At 40.9% G+C, this 20,263-nt stretch overlaps 1 protein-coding gene across 1 annotated transcript; it reads right to left on the reverse strand.

Moving 5' to 3' along the window:
• Positions 1-17,052: 17,052 nt before the first annotated feature.
• LOC308258127 (upstream-binding factor 1-like protein 1) lies at positions 17,053-20,263 on the reverse strand. Its single transcript, XM_080688389.1, has 2 exons — positions 19,808-20,263; positions 17,053-18,569 (listed from the first exon to the last, which is right to left on the reverse strand). The coding sequence occupies exons 1-2, from the start codon at positions 20,150-20,152 to the stop codon at positions 17,742-17,744; spliced, it is 1,173 nt and encodes a 390-aa protein (XP_080544515.1). The 5' UTR covers positions 20,153-20,263; the 3' UTR covers positions 17,053-17,741.

The following is a 20,263-nucleotide window of genomic DNA, read 5'->3' on the forward strand; positions in this document are numbered from 1 at the left end:
CCCTTGGGCTTTACCACAGACATGATTCTCACTAGATGGCTCACATAATCCTACACATTCAGTTCCTAGTCCTTATTTAAATACAAATGTGTGCAAGTATCCATTTCTAGGATGTGGATATAGCATTTTATTACTGGTCTTAATTGTTCAAAATCAATTAGAATTGTCCCCATTCTTCTTTTCAATAACTTGTTAGTGAGTACAGACAGAAGTGTGAGATTTACCCCACAAATCGATTTGGCCAATTAATCTGAGAAGAAGATGGCCACAATGGTTCTATGAAATGACTTCAGAGAGAAGGTCAAGAAAACCTAGCTCTCTCCTTTAAAACAAACAAATAAGGAAACAAACAAACACAAATTGAACCAATGGAAATACATTAGAAAATAAATTATGAAAGAAATTGGGCCTTTTTTGAATTCTTGAGGATTAAATTAACTTCTGTTTATACAAACTCTGAACTGACATATTTTTAAAATATACATAAATTATCACTACAACAGTAAAGTGAATGTTCTATAAGTATTATTCTCTATAATGTTCTATAATCCATATTTCTGGTATAAAAATATAGGCTAAAAGTTTAAGTAAATATTTTTCTTGTGTTTTTTTTTTAATATGAAAAAGTAGATTAATTTTAAACTAAAATATACTTAATCATTTGCAGCCACAAACTACTGTCACAATATTAGGAGTTGATTTTTCATTTCTTTTTTTTCCTCTTGGAAGCATCTTTTATTTTGTTTTATTTCCTTAATCCTCCTTACCCAAAGATATTTTTCCATTGATTTTTAGAGAGAGAGGAAGGGAGCAGGTGAGACACACAGAGAGAAACATGGATGTGAGAAAGACCCATTGATTGGTTGCCTCATGCACATGCCTAGAACAGTGCTGGGGATGGAGCCTGCAACCGAGGTACATGCCCTTGACCAGAATCAAACCCAGGACTCTTCAGTCCACGGGTCAACATTCTATCCACAAAGCCAAACCCGCTAAGGTGACTTTTCATTTCTGAATAAGATAAAAAGTAAAAAGATGAGAATTGTCAATTTAGTTCAGGGTCCAGTCAGAGTTTACTGGAACTTTTTCATACTTTAAGGAGATGTACTGTAAACCTAAAGTGAAATGACAACCAGCATCATATGGAAAATTATACCTTGAGATATATTTAATTGGTCAAACAATTGGGGTCTGATGTCTAAAATAAGTATTTCAGCCCTAACTGGTTTGGCTCAGTGGATAGAGAGTCAGCCTGTGGACTGAAGGGTCCAAGATTTGATTCCGGTCAAGGGCATGTACCTTGGTTGCGGGCACATCCCCAGTGTAAGGTGTGCCATAGGCAGCTGATCGATGTTTCTCTCTCATCAATGTTTCTAATTCTCTATCTCTCTCCCTTCCTCTCTGTAAAAAATCAATAAAACATATTAAAAAATAAATAAATAAATAATAAAATAAAATAAGTATTTCAGTGAGCCTTCTCATTTCCCTTAGATCTGTATCCCTAGTCATTATCTATTTTTTTAATATATTTTATTGATTTTTTACGGAGAGGAAGGGAGAGGGATAGAGAGTTAGAAACATTGATGAGAGAGAAACATCGATCAGCTGCCACCTGCACACCCCCTACTGGGGATGTGCCCGCAACCAAGGTACATGCCCTTGACCGGAATCAAATCTTGGACCCTTCAGTCCACAGGCTGACTCTCTATCCACTGAGCCAAACCAGTTAGGGCCCTAGTCATTTTCTTAGTAACTTAAAATCAGGTATAAAAGTTAATAATTATAGAGAGACAGCATTTACAGTATTCAACAATAAGATATTTCTAATACTCTCATTACCTATATGTATATGTGTAAATATATATTAATATGAAGTCCATATGTTCACTACTGAGCCATACCTATAGCACCAAACACTAGATCTTTTAGATACTTTGCTATAAAATTATATGATACTTGGCAACTACCTTCTGAGGCATAACAATACATCAAACAACTACAAAATACACAAAATAGCAGAAGATTATACCTTGATGATTCATAAAAATGCATAGTAAGAATATGAGTTAAAAATAGTATAACTTAGTAGATTAAAGATAAAATATATTTAGCACCTAAATAGAAGGTATTTCCTTGACTTACCTTCACTCATCCCTGGGTTCTGTGAAAAACTAATTTTGTGAAACACACCTCAAGCTGAGGAGCTCACTGGCTGCAGTAGTCTGCACAGGGTAGCCAAATTTAAGTGCAGTCTGTCTCCTCTAAAGAAAAATGAACTTGTGTCATGTAGGTCATTTTAATAAATCTTTGAAGATCACATCTTTTTATTATTATTATTATTTTGTTAGTCCTCACCAGAGGATATTTTTTTCCATTGAATTTTAGAGATAGTAGGGAGCGGGAGAGACACAGAGAGAGATACATTGATGTGAGAGAGACACATTAATTGGTTGCCTCCTGCATGGACCCAGACTAGGGCCAGACTACAACTGAGGTAAGCTCCTTGACCGTAATAGAACACAAGACACTTTAGTCTAATGGCCATTGCTCCAACCACTGAGAAAATCTGCTAGGTCCACACCTACCTCTTTAGATTATAACTCTCAGGTATTTAGCAAGATGACAATAGGAATTTATGATCTCTTAACAACTCAATTTTGGCCCATTGATTAAATTAATATCCAGCTTTGTTTCTAAAAACAACTCTCTGAATGATGCATCTAAAATATAAATGCTATCATAGTGGACAGATGCTCAACAATTACCTAAGATTTATTTAATAATATTTATTGATTTTTTGTGTGAGTGGCAGTCATTTCTTAAAGTGATCCTCTAATCCACAGGTGGGGAAAGTCCTGCCGGAGGTCCATATAAGGCCCCCACAAGCATTGTCTGACCCTGCCAAGGCACTAAGGGTGAGTAATTTAAATGTTGACCAAGTACAGCAGGATAATTTTTAAGTTGATAATTTTGTATGGCCCTCAAATGATGTTATAAATATGCAAATGGCCCTTGGTAGAAAAAGGCCCTCCCCCCCTGCAGTCTAATTTATCTATATCACAGGGTATTTCCTGGAATAGACCAATAGGGAACACTCCCTAAAAATCCCAATACTTTCCCTTTCCAACCCCTAAGAGAAATCACTAATTATCTAATACTTGGGGACTATTATCAAATTTAGAAAAGTTTTGTCAATCTCATGCATAAAACATAATTCTTTTGATTTGAATTTCTTTCTTCCCATTGTTAATTAATGTGAGTACCTTTTCTTGTTTATTTGTTCTTTTTCTTCTCTGCAAATAATCCTATGTAATAAAAGGCTAATATGCAAATTGTCCCCTCGGGAGTTCAACCGGGAGACCGGGGGTTCAATCTCTTGCTATGACATGCACTGACCACCAGGGGGCAGTGAGGAACATGACGGGTGACCAGTGGCGGTGGTGGACACTGAGGGAGCTACAGAAGGAGGAGGCAGGGAGGCCAGGAGGTGGAGAACCTGATTGGCCCTGATCGCCAGCCAGGCCTAGGGACCCTACCCATGCATGAATTTCATGCACCGGGCCTCTAGTCTCTTTATAAAATTGCTCATTTTTCTATTGGGTAATCTATTATTTTTATTATCTATATAAGTGTAGATTATTCATTGCATTCGAAAAACAAACTACTTCCTTTTTAAAGTGACAGATATTACACACATAGTAAATCCCATTCATGTTCTACAAAGTGGCCCAAACACTTTACTAGCAAGTACTGAAGCATTATTTCCTGTGGAAATGCAGTTAGTCTCCTTCCAACCTCTGGTCATAGCATGCTCATCCATCTGTTAGTAAATAACCTCATTTTATCTGTGTTTCTATTTAAAGACATCTTAGTTAATATATATTGTGCATATATTAATATTGAATTCATGGCCAACAGCATTAGAGCTCATCCTTTAAGGATGCTTATCTAACAGATACGTTATCTCCATAAAGCATAGCCGAGTGCTTTGGCACCAAGGCTGGGGGCCATTTTAAACAGCGATGTCACCAACAAACAGCACCAAAATGCCAAAAACCTGGCATAATATACCATGGAAAAGACACTGTATGAGCTTCTCCTGATTCAAATTCTGTTTGAAACTTTCAACTGGCAGAACTCAAATTTCTCCTTCTCAGTGCAAGTCCAAGAATGGCAAGGAAAACACCATGAGTATTAGTTATAGGATTACAAATAAGTTTTAGTGAATAAGCAAATTTGCAACTACAGAACATGCAAATAAAGAGGAAGGACTGTCAGTATTTTTCTTGGTATGTTATATCTATGTGTTTTTATATGAAAATGAAATAAAGGAAGGAAATTTGGGGAGGGGCTATCTAATATTTTCTTTTTAAAATATGTTTTTTATTGATTTTCACAAAGAGAGAAAGGCAGAGAGGGAGAGAGAGAAACATCTCCTGGCTGGCTCCTCCACACCCCCTACCTGGTATTGAGCCAGAAACCCGGGCACATCTGTGAATCAAATCAGAAACCTTTTGGTGTATGGAATGATGCCCAACCAACTGAACCACACTGGGCAGGGCTTAATATTTCCCAGACAAGAGTTCTTTGCCAATGGACCACAAGATTTATGGTCAAGACTGTCATAGTAGTGAAGAAGTATCTATCAGTGCTGTCAATCAAGGCTCAACCACAGAAGCAGAACCAGTAATATGGATCCATGTACAGATTTATTACAAAGAAATGGCCTACAGGATCATAGGGGCTACTTAAGCAAGTGTGAGATCTGTGGTAGTGTAAGTTGGGAAGAGAAATCCCCAGCAGGCTGGAACCCAATAGTCATGGGACTAAGCATTTGTCACTGTCAGTGAGGCTTTTCTGGAGCAATACAGGCCCATTTGATGTATGGAGTGTTGTTCAAGGATTGTCGATGCCTTTCCTTAAAGGACTTTCGCTGATGAAGTCAGGACTTGAGAATTTCTTTAGCTCACAGTCGGACTTTAGTTACACCTGTTATCGCCTCACAGCATCAAGTAGGTTAGCCCAGCCGTGGGCAAACTACAGCCCGCGGGCCGGATCTGGCCCGTTGGGCTGTTCTATCCGGCCCGCGGAGCCGAAAGAGCGGAGGGTTCTCTTGCTCTCCCCTCTGCTCCTTCACCAGCAGCAGTGTTAACATGGCAACGTCGGGAAACACGGCCGCAGCTCCTTCTTCTGGGTGGGCGGATTTATATCTGCCCATTCAGTAGAAGGAACAACCTCTCAATCTTCCAGAGGCTCCTTGTAATGCCCGCAGACGCGTTCCCTGACATCACCCTGGGAATGCGTAGACACGTTATCGTGGTGATGTAGGGAGACACGCCCCTGGAGAGCACAGTATCAGAGCATTAGCTAAAAAGGAGACCAACAACACTGTTCCCACTGAAGTTGATGTTTTAAAGACCAAAAACCTTTCAACCCAGTCTACATTGCCATCTACATCTACGTCCCGGGCATAATTTGGAAGTTGCACTAAAGAAAATGTTTAATTTACTGTTTACACATTTTGTTCTTTTCTATTTGTTTTAGTTTTAAATTATTTTATTATATTTAAGTTTAATTTGAAAGGCTTTTGTACCTTTCCTTTGTTAGGCAATTTTATTTTGCCTTTGCCATCTTCAATATAAGGTATGTTATTGTGCTATGATTCCTCCATTTTTTGAAGTTTCAAATTATAATAATTAGTGTTTACATTCTTCTTGTTAAAATGTTTGAAATGAATAAAACTATTGAAATAATAAAAAAAAAGACCATACCCTTTTATGTAATGATGTTTACTTTGAATTTATATTAGTTCACACAAACACTCCATCCATGCTTTTGTTCCGGCCCTCCAGTCCAGTTTAAGAACCCATTGTGGCCCTCGAGTCAAAAAGTTTGCCCACCCCTGGGTTAGCCTTTGTTGAATAACTAGGCAAGAGGTATGTGTGTTAAAAAAAAAAAAAAAAGTTGCTGCTCTCATTTTTGTCCTTGTAGTTCTGCCTAATTAAGTTGGCACATCAAAAAACTATCATAAGTTTTTATGACCTTAAATTTAAGAAATATAAGAACAGGTCTCCTTGTTCCATTCTATGTTTACCATGCCAGACCATCCAGAGTGAATGCCCTGGACATATGTATCTTTTCTAAAACAATGCATTGATAATGTTAATAAATATTTCTGATTACATTAGCAATAAATTGAAATTTTAGCCTCTAAGGTCACTCACTGTGATCTTGATTGATCACAGTGAGGTGTTTTTTTGTTTTTTTGTTTTTTTTATTTTCATATTATTCAGTACTGTGAATTTTTTATGCATGTGCAACCAAACATTTGCTTTAGATGATTAATAAAACCCATTAGTTAAAATCATACAAGATAACAGACTAAACAAATAACTATAGAATATTATCACTTGAATAAGACTAATAACATGTAGTATAGATCATTAAATAACAACCCATATTTCAGAACATTCATTTCCTATTTATTTATTGAGCTACTGAAAATACTACAAAATGCATCCTTAGTGCATATTCTTGATTGTGGGAGATTCTATTGGAAATATTGCTAAAGATGATATAGCTGGGTTAAGGGGTATGTGGGAAGACCACTGGACTGTCCTGAATTTAAGTCAGAAAACTGTTTCTTAAGAAGCATTTATTTCACTTCAAAGTGAAATATTGAAACATGTAACTATTTTTTCAAATCATTGAATGCTTATCTCATTAAACATTATAGAATAGCATCTCTCTTGGGTACAAAGGCATTCATCATGTTTCGAGTAGGTTGTAATGTGTACTACATATAGAATCTAATACTCCTAAATGTTTTTAGAATCTACAACCATGTACAAAACTACAAGATATCTGGCCACTTTTCTGAGTCCTAGGAACTACTAAGGATTAATAAAATAAGAGAACTAAAATTAGTCATCATATTAATTTCAAAACACCAAACAAAACATTAATGGAATCATTTTTACTAAGTTAGCAAACAATGTGATTTTATAGAAACAACCTCAGTTTGCTGATAAATTAAACTCACCAATGCTTGCTCAAGATGTATTAAGACAAAGAGGTCTGCTCAGGGATCAAGCCTTCCAAGCATGGTGGCAGTAGCTCTCAGAAGTCCCCCTGACCAGATAAGCTCCAAGCACACTCCCTGTGTTCTGGGAAGAGTGAGTTTGGCTCCTTATATGGAGTCCCTGAAGACCACACCCATTTTTCCAGGTGATGGGATTTGAGAGCTCTCAGTAGAGCTGTTCTCTTGTAAATGGAAGATTAGCAACACCTTTGCTAATCTCCCTAAATATACCTCTACTAACACAATCTCATCCATTCATCAATTTCCCAGCAAACCAACCCTTGCACACTGTCTTTATATCTGCGTTTATGGACATCAAGAACTTTTAATTTTAACTTTCAAACAGAATGGATTATTTTACTAATTAGTGACTTTAGCAAATGTCCAAAAACTTGGAAATATTTTACTGTGTTTACTTGGAAATATTTTAACTATGTTCTGTTATGTAGATAGTGCTTTATTTGTTGGTATAATTTTATTATTATTATTATTTTAATTATATTATGTATTATTTTATTATTATTTCAATATATTTTTAGAGAGAGTGGTGAGTAGGGTAGAGAGGGAGAGAGACCAAGAAAGAGGGGAGAGAGGGAGAGGGAGAGAGAGAGAGAGAGAGAGAGAGAGAGAGAGAGAGAGAGAGACATCAACCTTAGGGAGACACATAGATTGGAAGCCTCCCTTACATATGCAACCAGAGCCAGGGATAAATCCTGCAAGCTGGATGTGTGACCTTGATTGGGAATAGAACCATGGGCTGATGCTCTAAATTCTGAGCCAAACCAGCTAGGGATGTTTTTATATTTTACTGTAAGACTTTAATATAAGAACACCTTGGACACTACTCTTTTATTTTAATCCTCACCCAAGAATATGTTTATTGATTTTAGAGAGAGAAGAAGGTAGAGAAAAGATAGAGAGAAAAAAAAAAAACTTCAATGTGAGAGAGAAACATTGATGGGTTGCCTCCCCCAGGCAGAATAGGACTTCATGTTCCTTTTGATCAGAAGTTAGTATTTTCCCTTCTGCGGCTGAGGGATGTGTGTATTTTCACGCTTAATACAGACCTTTCTGAAAGACCGGTCATTTATGGTTTAATATTTCACAATCAATAAGAACTGAAATGGCAAAGACTAGCTTTTCCCAAAATTGGGTAATAGAGACAAGTATATCTGAGAAATGGGGCTGGTAGCTGGCAAAGAAGAAAAGTAAGAGAGATTCCCTAAGAATGGCACAATTCAATGCCATGATTGTGAACAAAAGAATTTTGATGAAGAATGTTCAGTTGAATGATGATGCCACCAGCAGGATTAATTGCCTCTTCCTCCTGACAGGAGTGAGCAGGTGCAGCTGCACATGCCTCAGCCTCTGCAGCCAGAACTCCCTGCACGTCCCATCACTGGACTGATGGGCAGGCTCAACCGCTTCCAAGGTGAGTGTCACCCCAGTGCGGGACCACCTGGCAGGGTCCTTCAGTTAGGATATATTGTGGGTGACCTTTTCCTCTTTCTTAAGCTTTATCTTGCAGAGGAGAATAGCCTATAAATGGTATGTATGGTCCTACTTAGTCATGGGGTCACTATAATATAGAAAAATGATAGATGTGACTCAGGCCTTATCATATCCTATCTAATAAAGAGGGAATATGCTAATTGACCATCACTCCATCACAAAGATGGCTGCATCCACAGCTGACGCCAAGTTTCCATAAGGAGCCTTAAAGAGCAATCAGCAGGCACCTGAGGCTACACTTTCCCCTGCCCCCATGGGGCTTGACAGTGGACCTCAGGCTTCACCCCCTGCCCTGGCATCAAGCTGGGGGACCTCAGGCCGCGCCCCCCACCATGTGGGGCTTGACAGGGGATCTCAAGGTGGGCTTCCCGTCCTGGTGCTGGGCTAGGTGACCTCAGGCTGTTCCCCCTGCCCTGGCATCAGGCTGGGGGACCTCAGGCCGCGCCCCCCACCATGTGGGGCTTGACAGGGGACCTCAAGGTGGGCTTCCCATCCTGGTGCTGGGCTAGGTGACCTCAGGCTGTTCCCCCTGCCCCAGCACCAGGCCAGGGGACCTCAGGCCATGCCTCCCACCCCAGCACTGGGCCAGGGGACCTAAGGCTGCACCCCCCTGCCTGGCTGGGCTTGACAGGGGACCTCAGGCCATGCCCCCCACCCAGCGGGGCTTGACAGGGGACCTCAAGGTACACCCTCAGTGCTGGGTTGGGGGAACTCAGGCCACACCCCCCCGCCCAAGCACTGGGCCAGGGGACCTGAGGCTGCACCCCCCTGTCTGGGTGGGCTTGGTAGGGGACCTCAGGCCATGCCCCCCATGCAGCAGGGCTTGACAGGTGACCTCAGGCCATGCCCCCTGCCCAGCGGGGCTTGACGGGGGACCTGAGGCTGTGCCCCTCTGCCAGTGTGGCTTAATGGGGGACCTGAGGCTGAACCTCCTCCCGGTGCTGGGCTGGGGGACCTGAGGCTGCTCCCCCTCACCTGGCATGGCTTGATGGGGCACCTCAGGCCATGCCCCCAACCCAGAGGGTCTTGATGAAGGACCTTAAGGCATACCCCCCACCCTGGTCTGGGCTGGGGGACCTCAGGTCATGCCCCCCATACTGGTGCTGGGCCAGGGGACCTGAGGCTACGGGCCCTGCCCAGCAGGGCTTGACAAGGGTGGGACTGACCAGGTCTGGATCTAACCCAATGGGTGGGGGGGGGGCAGCCAGGTCCAGGTCTCACATGATTTTGAGGTGCATGTGGGTGGGTGGGGACTTGACTCTGGGTCCCATGGTGTGCCCCAGACTCTGACAGGAAGAAGGTTTTCATATACATTTTACTAATTTTCTTTCATCTCTGACACTTCTATTATAGAGAAAGGGCAAGTAGCAATATTAAATTATTTCCTCTAATAAATCCCCTCTTAATGTGCACGAATTTCATGCACCAGGCCACTAGTACTTATATATTTGATAAGTGACTTATATAATAAGAAAAAAATATGTGTGCAAAGTGGCTTCCTGAGTCCTAGAAATATTACATAAAATTTCAGTTGTTCACTGAGTCATAGAAAACTGGATATCAGTTCAAGTTTTTCTGATTTCTAATAAATGCAGTGAATTGATTATTAAAATATTTGCTTTAAAAATTTTAGTAATTGGATTTATAATATGTGTTTCATTGGATGTAATCATAAATAATCATAAATGTGAAAAAAAGCTAAATGCAGAAACGAAGAATTTGTGAATAATAACAATAAAGTAATTTGGTGGTGGATGAGGCCATACATAAAGCTCCATGGTAAACCTAAACCTGGAGGGTTAATCTATCCAGTTGCTGCTTCTTCTCAAGAAACCTCCATTGCCTAATCCTGTTGGCCTTCAGCACTCAAAAGTGATTCTCTGTTTCTCTACCCAGATGGTCCAGATTCAGGAAGGGGTGGAGACGGAGAAAGAAAGAGGCTGCCCTTCCCATCTGTGCTGAGTTTCCCTTCTGAGAAGGGATCCTTTCAGAGATTAACAGCTACACTGACTTCGCCTAGCAGGTGCATCAGAATCACCTGCAGGTCTTGTTAGAACACAGGTGGCTGAGCCTCAACCACAGAGATTCTTGACTCAGTGCGTCTGGGGCTGGAGAGCTGGCATAGCTAGCAAATTATAAGCTGCTGCTGCTGGTGCTGGTTCTGGGACCATAGTTTGAAAATCTCAGATTTAACTCAATGTTCATTAAAGATGATACTTTAGGTTGTATGGGAATGGACAATTGAAAAACACAACATTCAATAGCACAAGAATGGAAGTCCAGGCCATGGACTTGCTGCTGTAGCTTCTTGCAGTCTGTAGTGGGGAGAAGGGAGTATAGCTTTGCAGCCCTTAGGCCCATCCAGCTATGTCCTGGGGAGGGCAGCAGGATGGCTGCTATGTAGCACCCTTGGATTTCAGAGCTCAGGACATCAAGCAACAGGGTACAGGCCTGATGTCTGGGTCCAGGCAACCCTGCCTTTGGACCCTTCCCTTCCCTGTGCCATCCCCACAGCCAGTAGATGATCAGAAAATGTATCCTCACTGCAAGGATTCTCAAAATGTGATTCTGAGAACCCTGTGGGTCTGTGAAGTCAAAATTATTTTTACATTATTTGCCCTTTGGATTTCTAGGTGGTTTTATAAATAGTATTTTAAATTGTTTAAAAGAATATTTTTTCAGTTTAACTTCTAATGTGGCATAGCCTGACATAACCCCATAAACAAAAAGCTTTGGGGAGCCTATAATGATTTTGCCAGCTTATCTGAAGTAAAATTTGCATACTATAAATTCACCCATTTAATATGTACATTTTGATGACTTTAATAAATTTTTATTAAATTTATTTTGTGCAACCATCATGACAGCCACTTTTAGAATACTTGCAGCCTTCAAAAAAGATCCATCATGTTCTTTCAAAGTCAATCCCTTTTGCATTCCCCACCTCTAGGCAACTACTGATCAACTTTCTGTATCTACAATTTTGCCTTTTTAGAAATATCATTTCATTTAATCGTACAATTCATAACCCTCATTGCAGTTTTAATTTGCATATATATTACAAAGGAGCATCTTTTACAGTATGGTATAGACCAGTGGTCGGCAAACTCATTAGTCAACAGAGCCAAATATCAACAGTACAACGATTGAAATTTCTTTTGAGAGCCAAATTTTTTAAACTTAAACTATATAGGTAGGTACATTGTTATGCTCGTGAGCCGCAGTTTGCCGACCACTGGTATAGACTGAATAATTGTGTCCCCACAAAATTCATATGTTGAAATCTAATCATTAATGTAATGTTATTTGGAAGTAGGGCCTTTGGGAGGTGATGAGCATATGAGGGTGGAGCTCTCATGAGTAGGATTAGTGTCCTTATGAAAGAAACTCCAGAAAGCTCTCTCACCTCTTCTAACAGGTAAAGACAGGGAGAAGACAGCTGTATATAAAACAGGAAATAGACCTTCCCCGGAAACTGAATCAGCCAACATGTTGACCTTGGACTTTTCATCTCCCAGAACTGTGAGAAATACATTGATGTTGTTTCAGTCTACAGTCTTTTTGTTATATAAGTACAAATAGTCTAAAACTATGTCCTTAGTAGCCATCCATATATCTTCTTTAGTGAAGTGCCTACTCAAGTCTTCTAAATTGTACAATGATCATTGGATTTTTATATCTTATTTTGAATTATAAGAGTTCTTTGGATGCAAATCCTTTATCATATATATATATATACTAGTGGGGAGGCGGAGGTTGTTCCTCAGCCCAGCCTGCACCCTCTCCAATCTGGGACCCCTTGAAGGATGTCCTACTGCTGGTTTACAGGGATCTGGCCTAAACCAGCAGTAGGACATCCCTCTCACAATCTGGGACTGCTGGCTCCAGCCGCTCACCTGCCTGCCTGCCTGCCTGATTGCCCCTAACCACTCTGCCTGCCAGCCTGCCACTCATCTCATCTAAAGTTTAGGGTTCACCCAACCCAGCCTGAGGATGGACAGACCACCTGGAGATTACTGAAAAGAGGTTAGGGGGCTGGAACTATCTGTGGCTGGACAGTTATTATGGTTGTTATTTGCAAGTAGTATGTAAATAATCTTTCAGTTTAAAAATGTTGATCTGTATAATTCTATTATTTAGTTCTTGTGGAATAAAGTTAACTTCTTTTCTAGATATCTAAGAAGACTGATAATACTTCAAGTTGATTTTTTTCCTTTTTACATAAAAACTACACTTCTCAAAAATTGATTAGAATTTATTGGTGAGAAAGATTGTTGTTTAGCCCCTTAACAAGAATTGATTTCTGCATTTTTTTTATTTCATATTTTAATTTAGACATATGAATTTCCCTGTTACTATTTTTGTTGCCTTTGTAAAATGTAAATCATATTGTTTAATTTAGCTTTGTTTCTTTTTTTTTTGGAAAAATATTTGATTATATGTACAAGTCACTCTACTGGAAAATATTTAGTATATAAAGATGGAGTTAGTCCCTGGGTCCCTGCATCTCTGAAACCTGGCTCAAAGGAATGAGCCTGTGGTCCAGGGCAGGTGGTGGCCAAGTTCAAGAGATTACACTGTCCCTGCTTCCAGGATCTACCTACTAGAGGGATCCCTGCTCCAACAAATCCAGTTCAGGGTCTAGATGGGGAACAGGGCCCTCTGGTGTCCTTGGAGCAAACCAGATAAACACCATTTCCCTGAGCTGTCCTGCAGGGGAGTTACCTGTAAGTGTAGAGATATGGAGGAACAGAGAACCCAGCTCTTGTAGGTGCAACACCCCAGACACTAGCTCCTGGGACTTGTGAGAGGAAACAGCTCCCATTGCCCAAGGACTGGCTCTCAAGAGGGGCTGAGGAAACCCTTAGGCTCCACTAGCCCTGGAAAGTTTCAGGAGCAGCCATGGCCCAGGGACAAGGATGGACTTTAGGGAGTAAAATGAGAGGTTATCCAGGAGCTTACAAAAGGCCAGGTGTAGAAGGGTCTGGAGGAGCCAAGGAATGCTGAGGGTCCTTAACAGACTGTACTCATTGCCAAAGGTTAAATACAAAGAGAGAATCTTTAAAACAGCAAGGGAAAGTTAGTTACCTGCCAGGGAGTGCCCACAGGGCTGTAAGCTGATTTCTCAAGAGAAAATTTGCAGGCCAAACAAAAATTGCAGGCCTGAAGGGAGTGGCAAGAAATATTCAAAATGATGAAAAACAAGGACCTACTACCAAGATTACTCTACCCAGCAAATCTATCATTTAGAATTGAAGGTCCGATAAACAGCTTCACAGACAAGAAAAAGCTAAAGGAGTTCATCGCCATTGAATCAGAATTACATACTATGTTGAAGGGTCTTCAAAGAAGAAGAGGGAAAATAAGAAGAAAAAAGATAAAAAATATGAACAATAAGCACCTCAAGAGTGGTGTAATTTATTGATGCTTCATATAGAAATGAAAATAAAATGGTGCCGAAACCGGTTTGGCTCAGTGGATAGAGCGTCGGCCTGCGGACTGAAGGGTCCCGGGTTCGATTCCGGTCAAGGGCATGTACCTGGGTTGTGGGCACATCTCCAGTGGGAGGTGTGCAGGAGGCAGCTGATCGATGTTTCTCTCTCATCGATGTTTCTAGCTCTCTATCCTTCTCCCTTCCTCTCTGTAAAATATCAATAAAATATATAAAAAAAAAAAGAAAAGAAAAGAAAATGGTAACAATTATAATACAATTTCATCTTTGTACATTAATTAGGAAGTTTGGAACTTAAAATTTTAAAATAAATATTACTGTATATCAGATTAAGGACACCATTACCCATACAGATGAATCTCAGTTGTATTCTAAGAGTTGTCCCTACACAGAAAAATTACTTAGTCTGAAAAAAAAGTATAAAACAACAATAAATACATATCTATCAACAATTGAACCTAAAAAAACAAAACAAAACAAAAAAAAAACAACAACAAGGAATCTAACAAGCAAAATGAACTAATGAATAGAATAGAACCACAGGCATGGAAACATGGAACAGACTGAGAAATCTCAGAGGGAGAGGGGAGCAGAGGTGGGTAGAGATTAAATAATTTATATGCATTACCTATGGACATAGACAAAAGAGTGATGAAGGCCTAAGGCAAGGCAGGAACTGGGTGGAGGAGGGCAATGAGGGGGTGGGGGAAAGCGGAGACATCTGTAACATTCTCAACAACCAAGATGCTAAAAAAAGAGAGACTGCCTCAGAATGGAGGTAGTACAAGTGTCTGCATAGAAACCGGATCTGCTTTTGCAGAGTCTGTGGGGACCCCTGGAGGCTCAGGACTGTTGGACTTGACTCAAGGATGCAAGGCCTACAGGGGGAGAGGAGCCCTGGGTCCAGACCAACCAGAACTTCAGGGACTTCTGGGGCTCTAGTGGGGCCTTCTGGCTCTGCTGATGCTCCCATGCGACAGCCCTGTGTGCTCTTTCCTGAATTGGCTCCTGCTCATCAGTAAGGCCCCAGAGTCCTCCTTAAGTCAGGGGGTCTGAGAGTGAGTAGGAAGGGAGTGGCAGGTGGCACCGGGGTCCTTTCTTTCCCCCTGGGCTCTGAACCTGCACAGAGCAGGCTGTCATTTGGAGAAGATGGGGCCAGGAAGAGCTAGTGACCCTCTGCCCTTGGTTGAAAGAGTAGCTGCGAGCAAAGAAGGGGAGAGTGAGAATGCTGTGAGGTGGAAAAGGTGGCATCCACATTTGGCAGAAAGGAAGAAATCAACCTAGTTTTTTGTTTGTTTGTTTGCTTCTGAGTCAACTGTGAAACAGGCATTTTATAAGCACAAAATCCTCTGATTGTAATTTTATTCCCAGTTCATCATGTACTATGAGGAAATGGATAAGTGGGATTCTTATTTTAATCAATGCCATCTTATTGTAATAGAAAACTCAGAATTTTTAATCTGTATTTGTCCAGTATTTGTACTTTCCTGCCTCTTTCTGATTACACTTCCTGGTCCTTCTTCCCTGCTAAGACTGAGTGTGGCCAAGATGTAACTTTCATCTCTGTATCCCGTGCAACTAGGACAAGGCTCACAGAGCAGTAGATGCTGAAAATGTATGCTTTAAAAGCATGATTCATGAGCAGAGGTGTGAAAGCTGTAAGTGTTATTATTTTCTAATACTGTAATTGTACACTTATAAAATACATAATGAAATATTTTACTAAGACATCAAGAAATAAGATAAACTCTCAAGTCCTGACTGCTCCCATATAAGAATACAAGTGCACCCTAGCCAGCCTGGCTTAGAGGATAGAATGTTGGCCTGTAGACCAAAGGGTCCCAGGTTCTATTCAGGTCAAGGCAAGTACCTAGGTTGTAGGCTTCTCCCTGGCTGGGTCCTGGTTGAAGCTCCTGAAAGGAGGCAACCAATCAATGTGCTTCTCTCACATAGATATTTCTCTCTGTCTTTCTCACTCTCTCCCAGTCTTTCTAAAAATCAATGGAAAAAAATATCCTCAGTTGAGGATTAATAAAAAACAAAAAACAAAAAACGAATACAATTGTTTATGCAATGCTAATGTCCACAAGAACAAAAAGCAAAAAATAGCCAGAAATGTTTAGGAAAAAAAAGTATAATGAGATGGCACAGAGTTTAAACAGACTTTAATGTCACTAAACCAAAATAATGAGGCAGTGTGGTACCAGTACATGAATTCTCAGACAGATCAGTGGAATAAAATAGTTATACATATACACACATACACATACAGGTATGCAGTATCATACATATAAATTTGCGGTAAAGCCCTAGCCGGTTTGGCTCAGTTGATAGAATGTTGGCCCATGGACTGAAGGGTTGCAGGTTTAGTTCCGGTCAAGTGCACATACTTGATTGTAGGCTTGATCCCTGGCCTCCAATAGCACATGTTGGGGAGGCAACCAATACCTGTGTCTCTTTTACATAAATGTTTCCCTCCCTTCTACTCTCTCTAAAAATCAATGGAAAGATATCCTTGAGTGAGGATTAACAAAAAAAAAAAAGAAAGAAAGAAAAAGAAAAAGGGGGAACGTGGGGGATGGATATGATTCATTTGCACATAGAGCATTAGGAAGAGTTTGGGACAGAAACCAGAATAAAATCAGACAGTTCCTGGAAAATTGGTGCCAAGAATCAAAGGGGACTGACTTTAATGAGCACCCAATTGAAATGAAAGGGGGGAGTTTACAAAATTTAATTTCCAATTTTTGAAACCAGTAAGAAAAATCTAAGAGATGAATATACATACAGAAATGGTGCTGCCCACAAGCCCCATCCCCTCACAAGACAGGGAAGACCAATACTTTACTTCAGAGAAAAGGGAGACAGATATCAGGGGCTTGACAATTTATTTTTCCCCAACTTTATAAATTAATCTAAATAATAATTTTGTCTACAATAGCAACTGTGGTAAAAAAACAAAAAAAACAAACAACTTTATATTTTTCTTTTTTAAAATATATTTTTATTGATTTCAGAGAGGAAGGGAGACAGAAACATTAAGGATGAGAGAGAATCATTGATCGGCTGCCTCCTGCATGCCCCCTACTGTGGATCAAGCCCACAACCAGGCATGTGCCCATGACTAGAATCCAACGCAGGACTCTTCAGTCTGCAGGCCTACACTCTATCCACTGAGCAAAACCGGCTAGGGCCCCCAAATTTTTCTTAAAGGCAACTATCCTACCTCCAGTCAATCCAATCTCCCCCTCCCCAGTTCCAGTGCAAGAGTCCTGAGAGACAGTTTCACAGAGAAAAAGTACAGGTCATTGGCTCAGGGGAGTCCCTACTGCCTCGATCAGATAGAAGTTGAGTAAAATTTTTCACCTCAGAAAACTCAGTCCAATCCAGTATGCCCTCCAGAGCCCGGTCATCTCGTTGTTCATTTCAAGATCATTAATTACATGGAATTTCTCTGAAGGGTAGATTCTCTTTCTGGAAATCTTCAATATATTTCATAGAAGAGAGTCAGATGTCCTACACAAGATCTCTTCTTTCCAACTAGACCTAATTTCTTTTGTGGAGGGAAGGAGAGACAGATGAAAATGAAAAGGGACAGAGAGAAAAGTCCCTTAATTTGGTGTTAGTGCCAAGGACTATGGCTGGGAAGTTCTCTATCTCACCATTTAGAAGTGAACAAAGCTCAGTTGAAGTGAGTCAGAGGCTGGAGTTGCTGTCCTCACATTCTACATCTACATCTTCACTGCTGGAGTCTGAGGACCCACTGCCTTCTGCCTTTCCCCCATCTTCCTTATTTTCATCAGATCCCTGCGAAGTCTCTGATGACTCCATCCTTGGATCCTGCAGCTCCTGCTCCTGTGCAAGCCCTTCTTCCAAAGTCTTTGCTGATGGAGACTGCACATCTGTCCTGAGGATCTTGGGGTCCGGGCCTCCACACATGTTCATGATCTTATGCTTCCCAGAGGCTCTCTCTCTGTAGGCAGCATACTCTTCAGGAGACAGACTCTTGAGCCAGTGCTCCAGGTCCACCTTGTACTGTTTCTGAAGCTCCTCAGCCTGCTGCTTATAATGCTCCCTCTGGCTCCTTGGGACACACTGCCAGCGTCTACTGATCTCCACCATGCGCTCCCTCCGGGGCAGGCCTTGCAGCTCCCTACTGGACCACAAATCCTGGTGGAACTTCTGGTATTCGTTCATGGGGGGCTTCTCAGGCTCTCCATGGAATTTTATCTTTTTTGAAAAATCGTTTTCTGGGGAAGACTTCAGTTCTTTCCCATTTCCCTGAAACTTCTTGGGGGCTCTGGTTGAGCTCCTTTTGGGGACAACAGATGTCTTGCAGTTCTGCACAGGCTCAGGGTGGTCTTTCCTGAACTGAGCCAGTTTCTCCTGAAACTCCTGTTTCTCTTTCTGGAAATCTTGAATATATTTCAGCTTCATCTCCTCTGGGAGCTTCTTGTATTTCTCAGAAATGACCTTGGTCAGCTCCTGGTTCTTGAGTTTGGGGTGCATTTGGGAATACTTGAGCTGCTTCTCCTTTTCTTTTTTCTTAAATCAAGAACTAATACTTGGTGTACTAAATGAGGTAGATAATTCTCTTCACTTTGTAACCTGTAAACTTTAATATGAACCTTAATTTTAACTTTGATTGTTGGGACAGGAGGCTAATGCTTTTTCCATCCTTGTAACTAACTGCCCAAATTGCTCAATTGGATTGATAGATACCTTGGGTCTATCATCAATTGCCTTCTTCAAGTTATCAGGTGTTACATTATACAGTCTCTGAAGATCGTTAAAGTCGACTTCTCACAGATTATTTCTCTTGAATGGTGGCTCAGCAACGGCATCTTCCACTTCTTTATCACTGAGCAGGGCCATTGAATCTTTTGTGTTTCTGTAGTCTTTAAATGTACCGTCTAGCCGCCTTTTCCTTGCAACAGCTGCCTTGAAGAGGTTGGGATAATGAGCTGGAGAAATTGTATCATGGTCGTCCAACTTAAGCACCTTCACATAGGGAAACATCTTTTGGGAATGCTTTTCCTTCAGTGCCTTTTCTGTTTCTCCTAACAGCACAGCTTCATGAGCTACATAAGGTAGGAGCATAGCATCTGACAGCCCTTCATTGATCAAAGCTTTCATGGTCACATAGGGTGTCATCTCTGCATATGATGCAAACAATTTCAATTGAGCAACAAATCCTCTTGTAGGTCCTGGCAGGTCCTTATTTTCTGCAAACAGTAGGGCATTTAAAACGATAACATCAAGCCCTTCTGAGCTCATCCAAATAGCTGCTTCACGGAAATCTAAGGCTGGATCCAAGTCTATTGCAGGTGCCTGGGTCCCTGGGAATACAGTAGCATGAGGAGCGTTGAATCTCTTTGTTATTTGAGATGTGGGATTCTGTTGTGGTCTACATACCACATAATAAATGAGTGCTAGAGCTGTCTTTACGATAGTCTTTATTGCAATACTCTTTACTTGATAATTTTCAGGTCCCCATTTCACAAACTCTCCCTTGGTATCCTTCTTCCCATGGTTTCCGCGTATTTTCTCCAAGGATTTCCGCTGAGTTTGTAGAGATTCGGAAATGTTGCTAACAGACAAGTGGTGGTGATTGAAATACCTCCTTCCACGGTCACGGGCTTCATTTTTGGTACGTCTACGAGACCACACGCTGCTGCCGACAGTACGATGTCACAAGGAGGTAAATAAACATCTATTTGGTCACCACTAACCATTTCCGCGTATTTCGCCATGGTTCCGAGCCGCTTCTCCTTGAAGAAGTGGGGGTAAGCAGTGAGGGGCTGCTTGGGCATGTCTGGATGTTTCTTGAGTTTTTTGCTTTTGTAAGAATTTTTAACATGTTCCTTAGCTTCCAGGACTAATTCTTTCAGAGTGCGACTCTTTCTCAATTTATGAGAAATCTCTAACCATTTGAGTTTGCACATTTCTTCAGAAAAATCTTTAAAAGCTACTTTTCCCCAGTCCATATGTGACTGGGTTGTTTTGAATGTGTGGTTGTCATTGGATGGCAGATTATTCTCCATTCTTTCCAGTAGCTGTGCAATGTCTTCTTCACACCAGTTATCTTGGCTATTAGATAATGCCATCTCTAAATCTTTGGGTCACTTGTATGGTCCTAGCTGTTTAAACATCTCAGCAGGATCTCAAACTTCTTTACTCTCAATACTCCGCTGGTGAATTATGTCCAAATGTGTGAT

Source organism: Plecotus auritus (genome assembly GCF_963455305.1).
Source record: "Plecotus auritus genome assembly, chromosome: 9".
In the NCBI taxonomy this organism is placed as follows: domain Eukaryota; kingdom Metazoa; phylum Chordata; class Mammalia; order Chiroptera; family Vespertilionidae; genus Plecotus; species Plecotus auritus.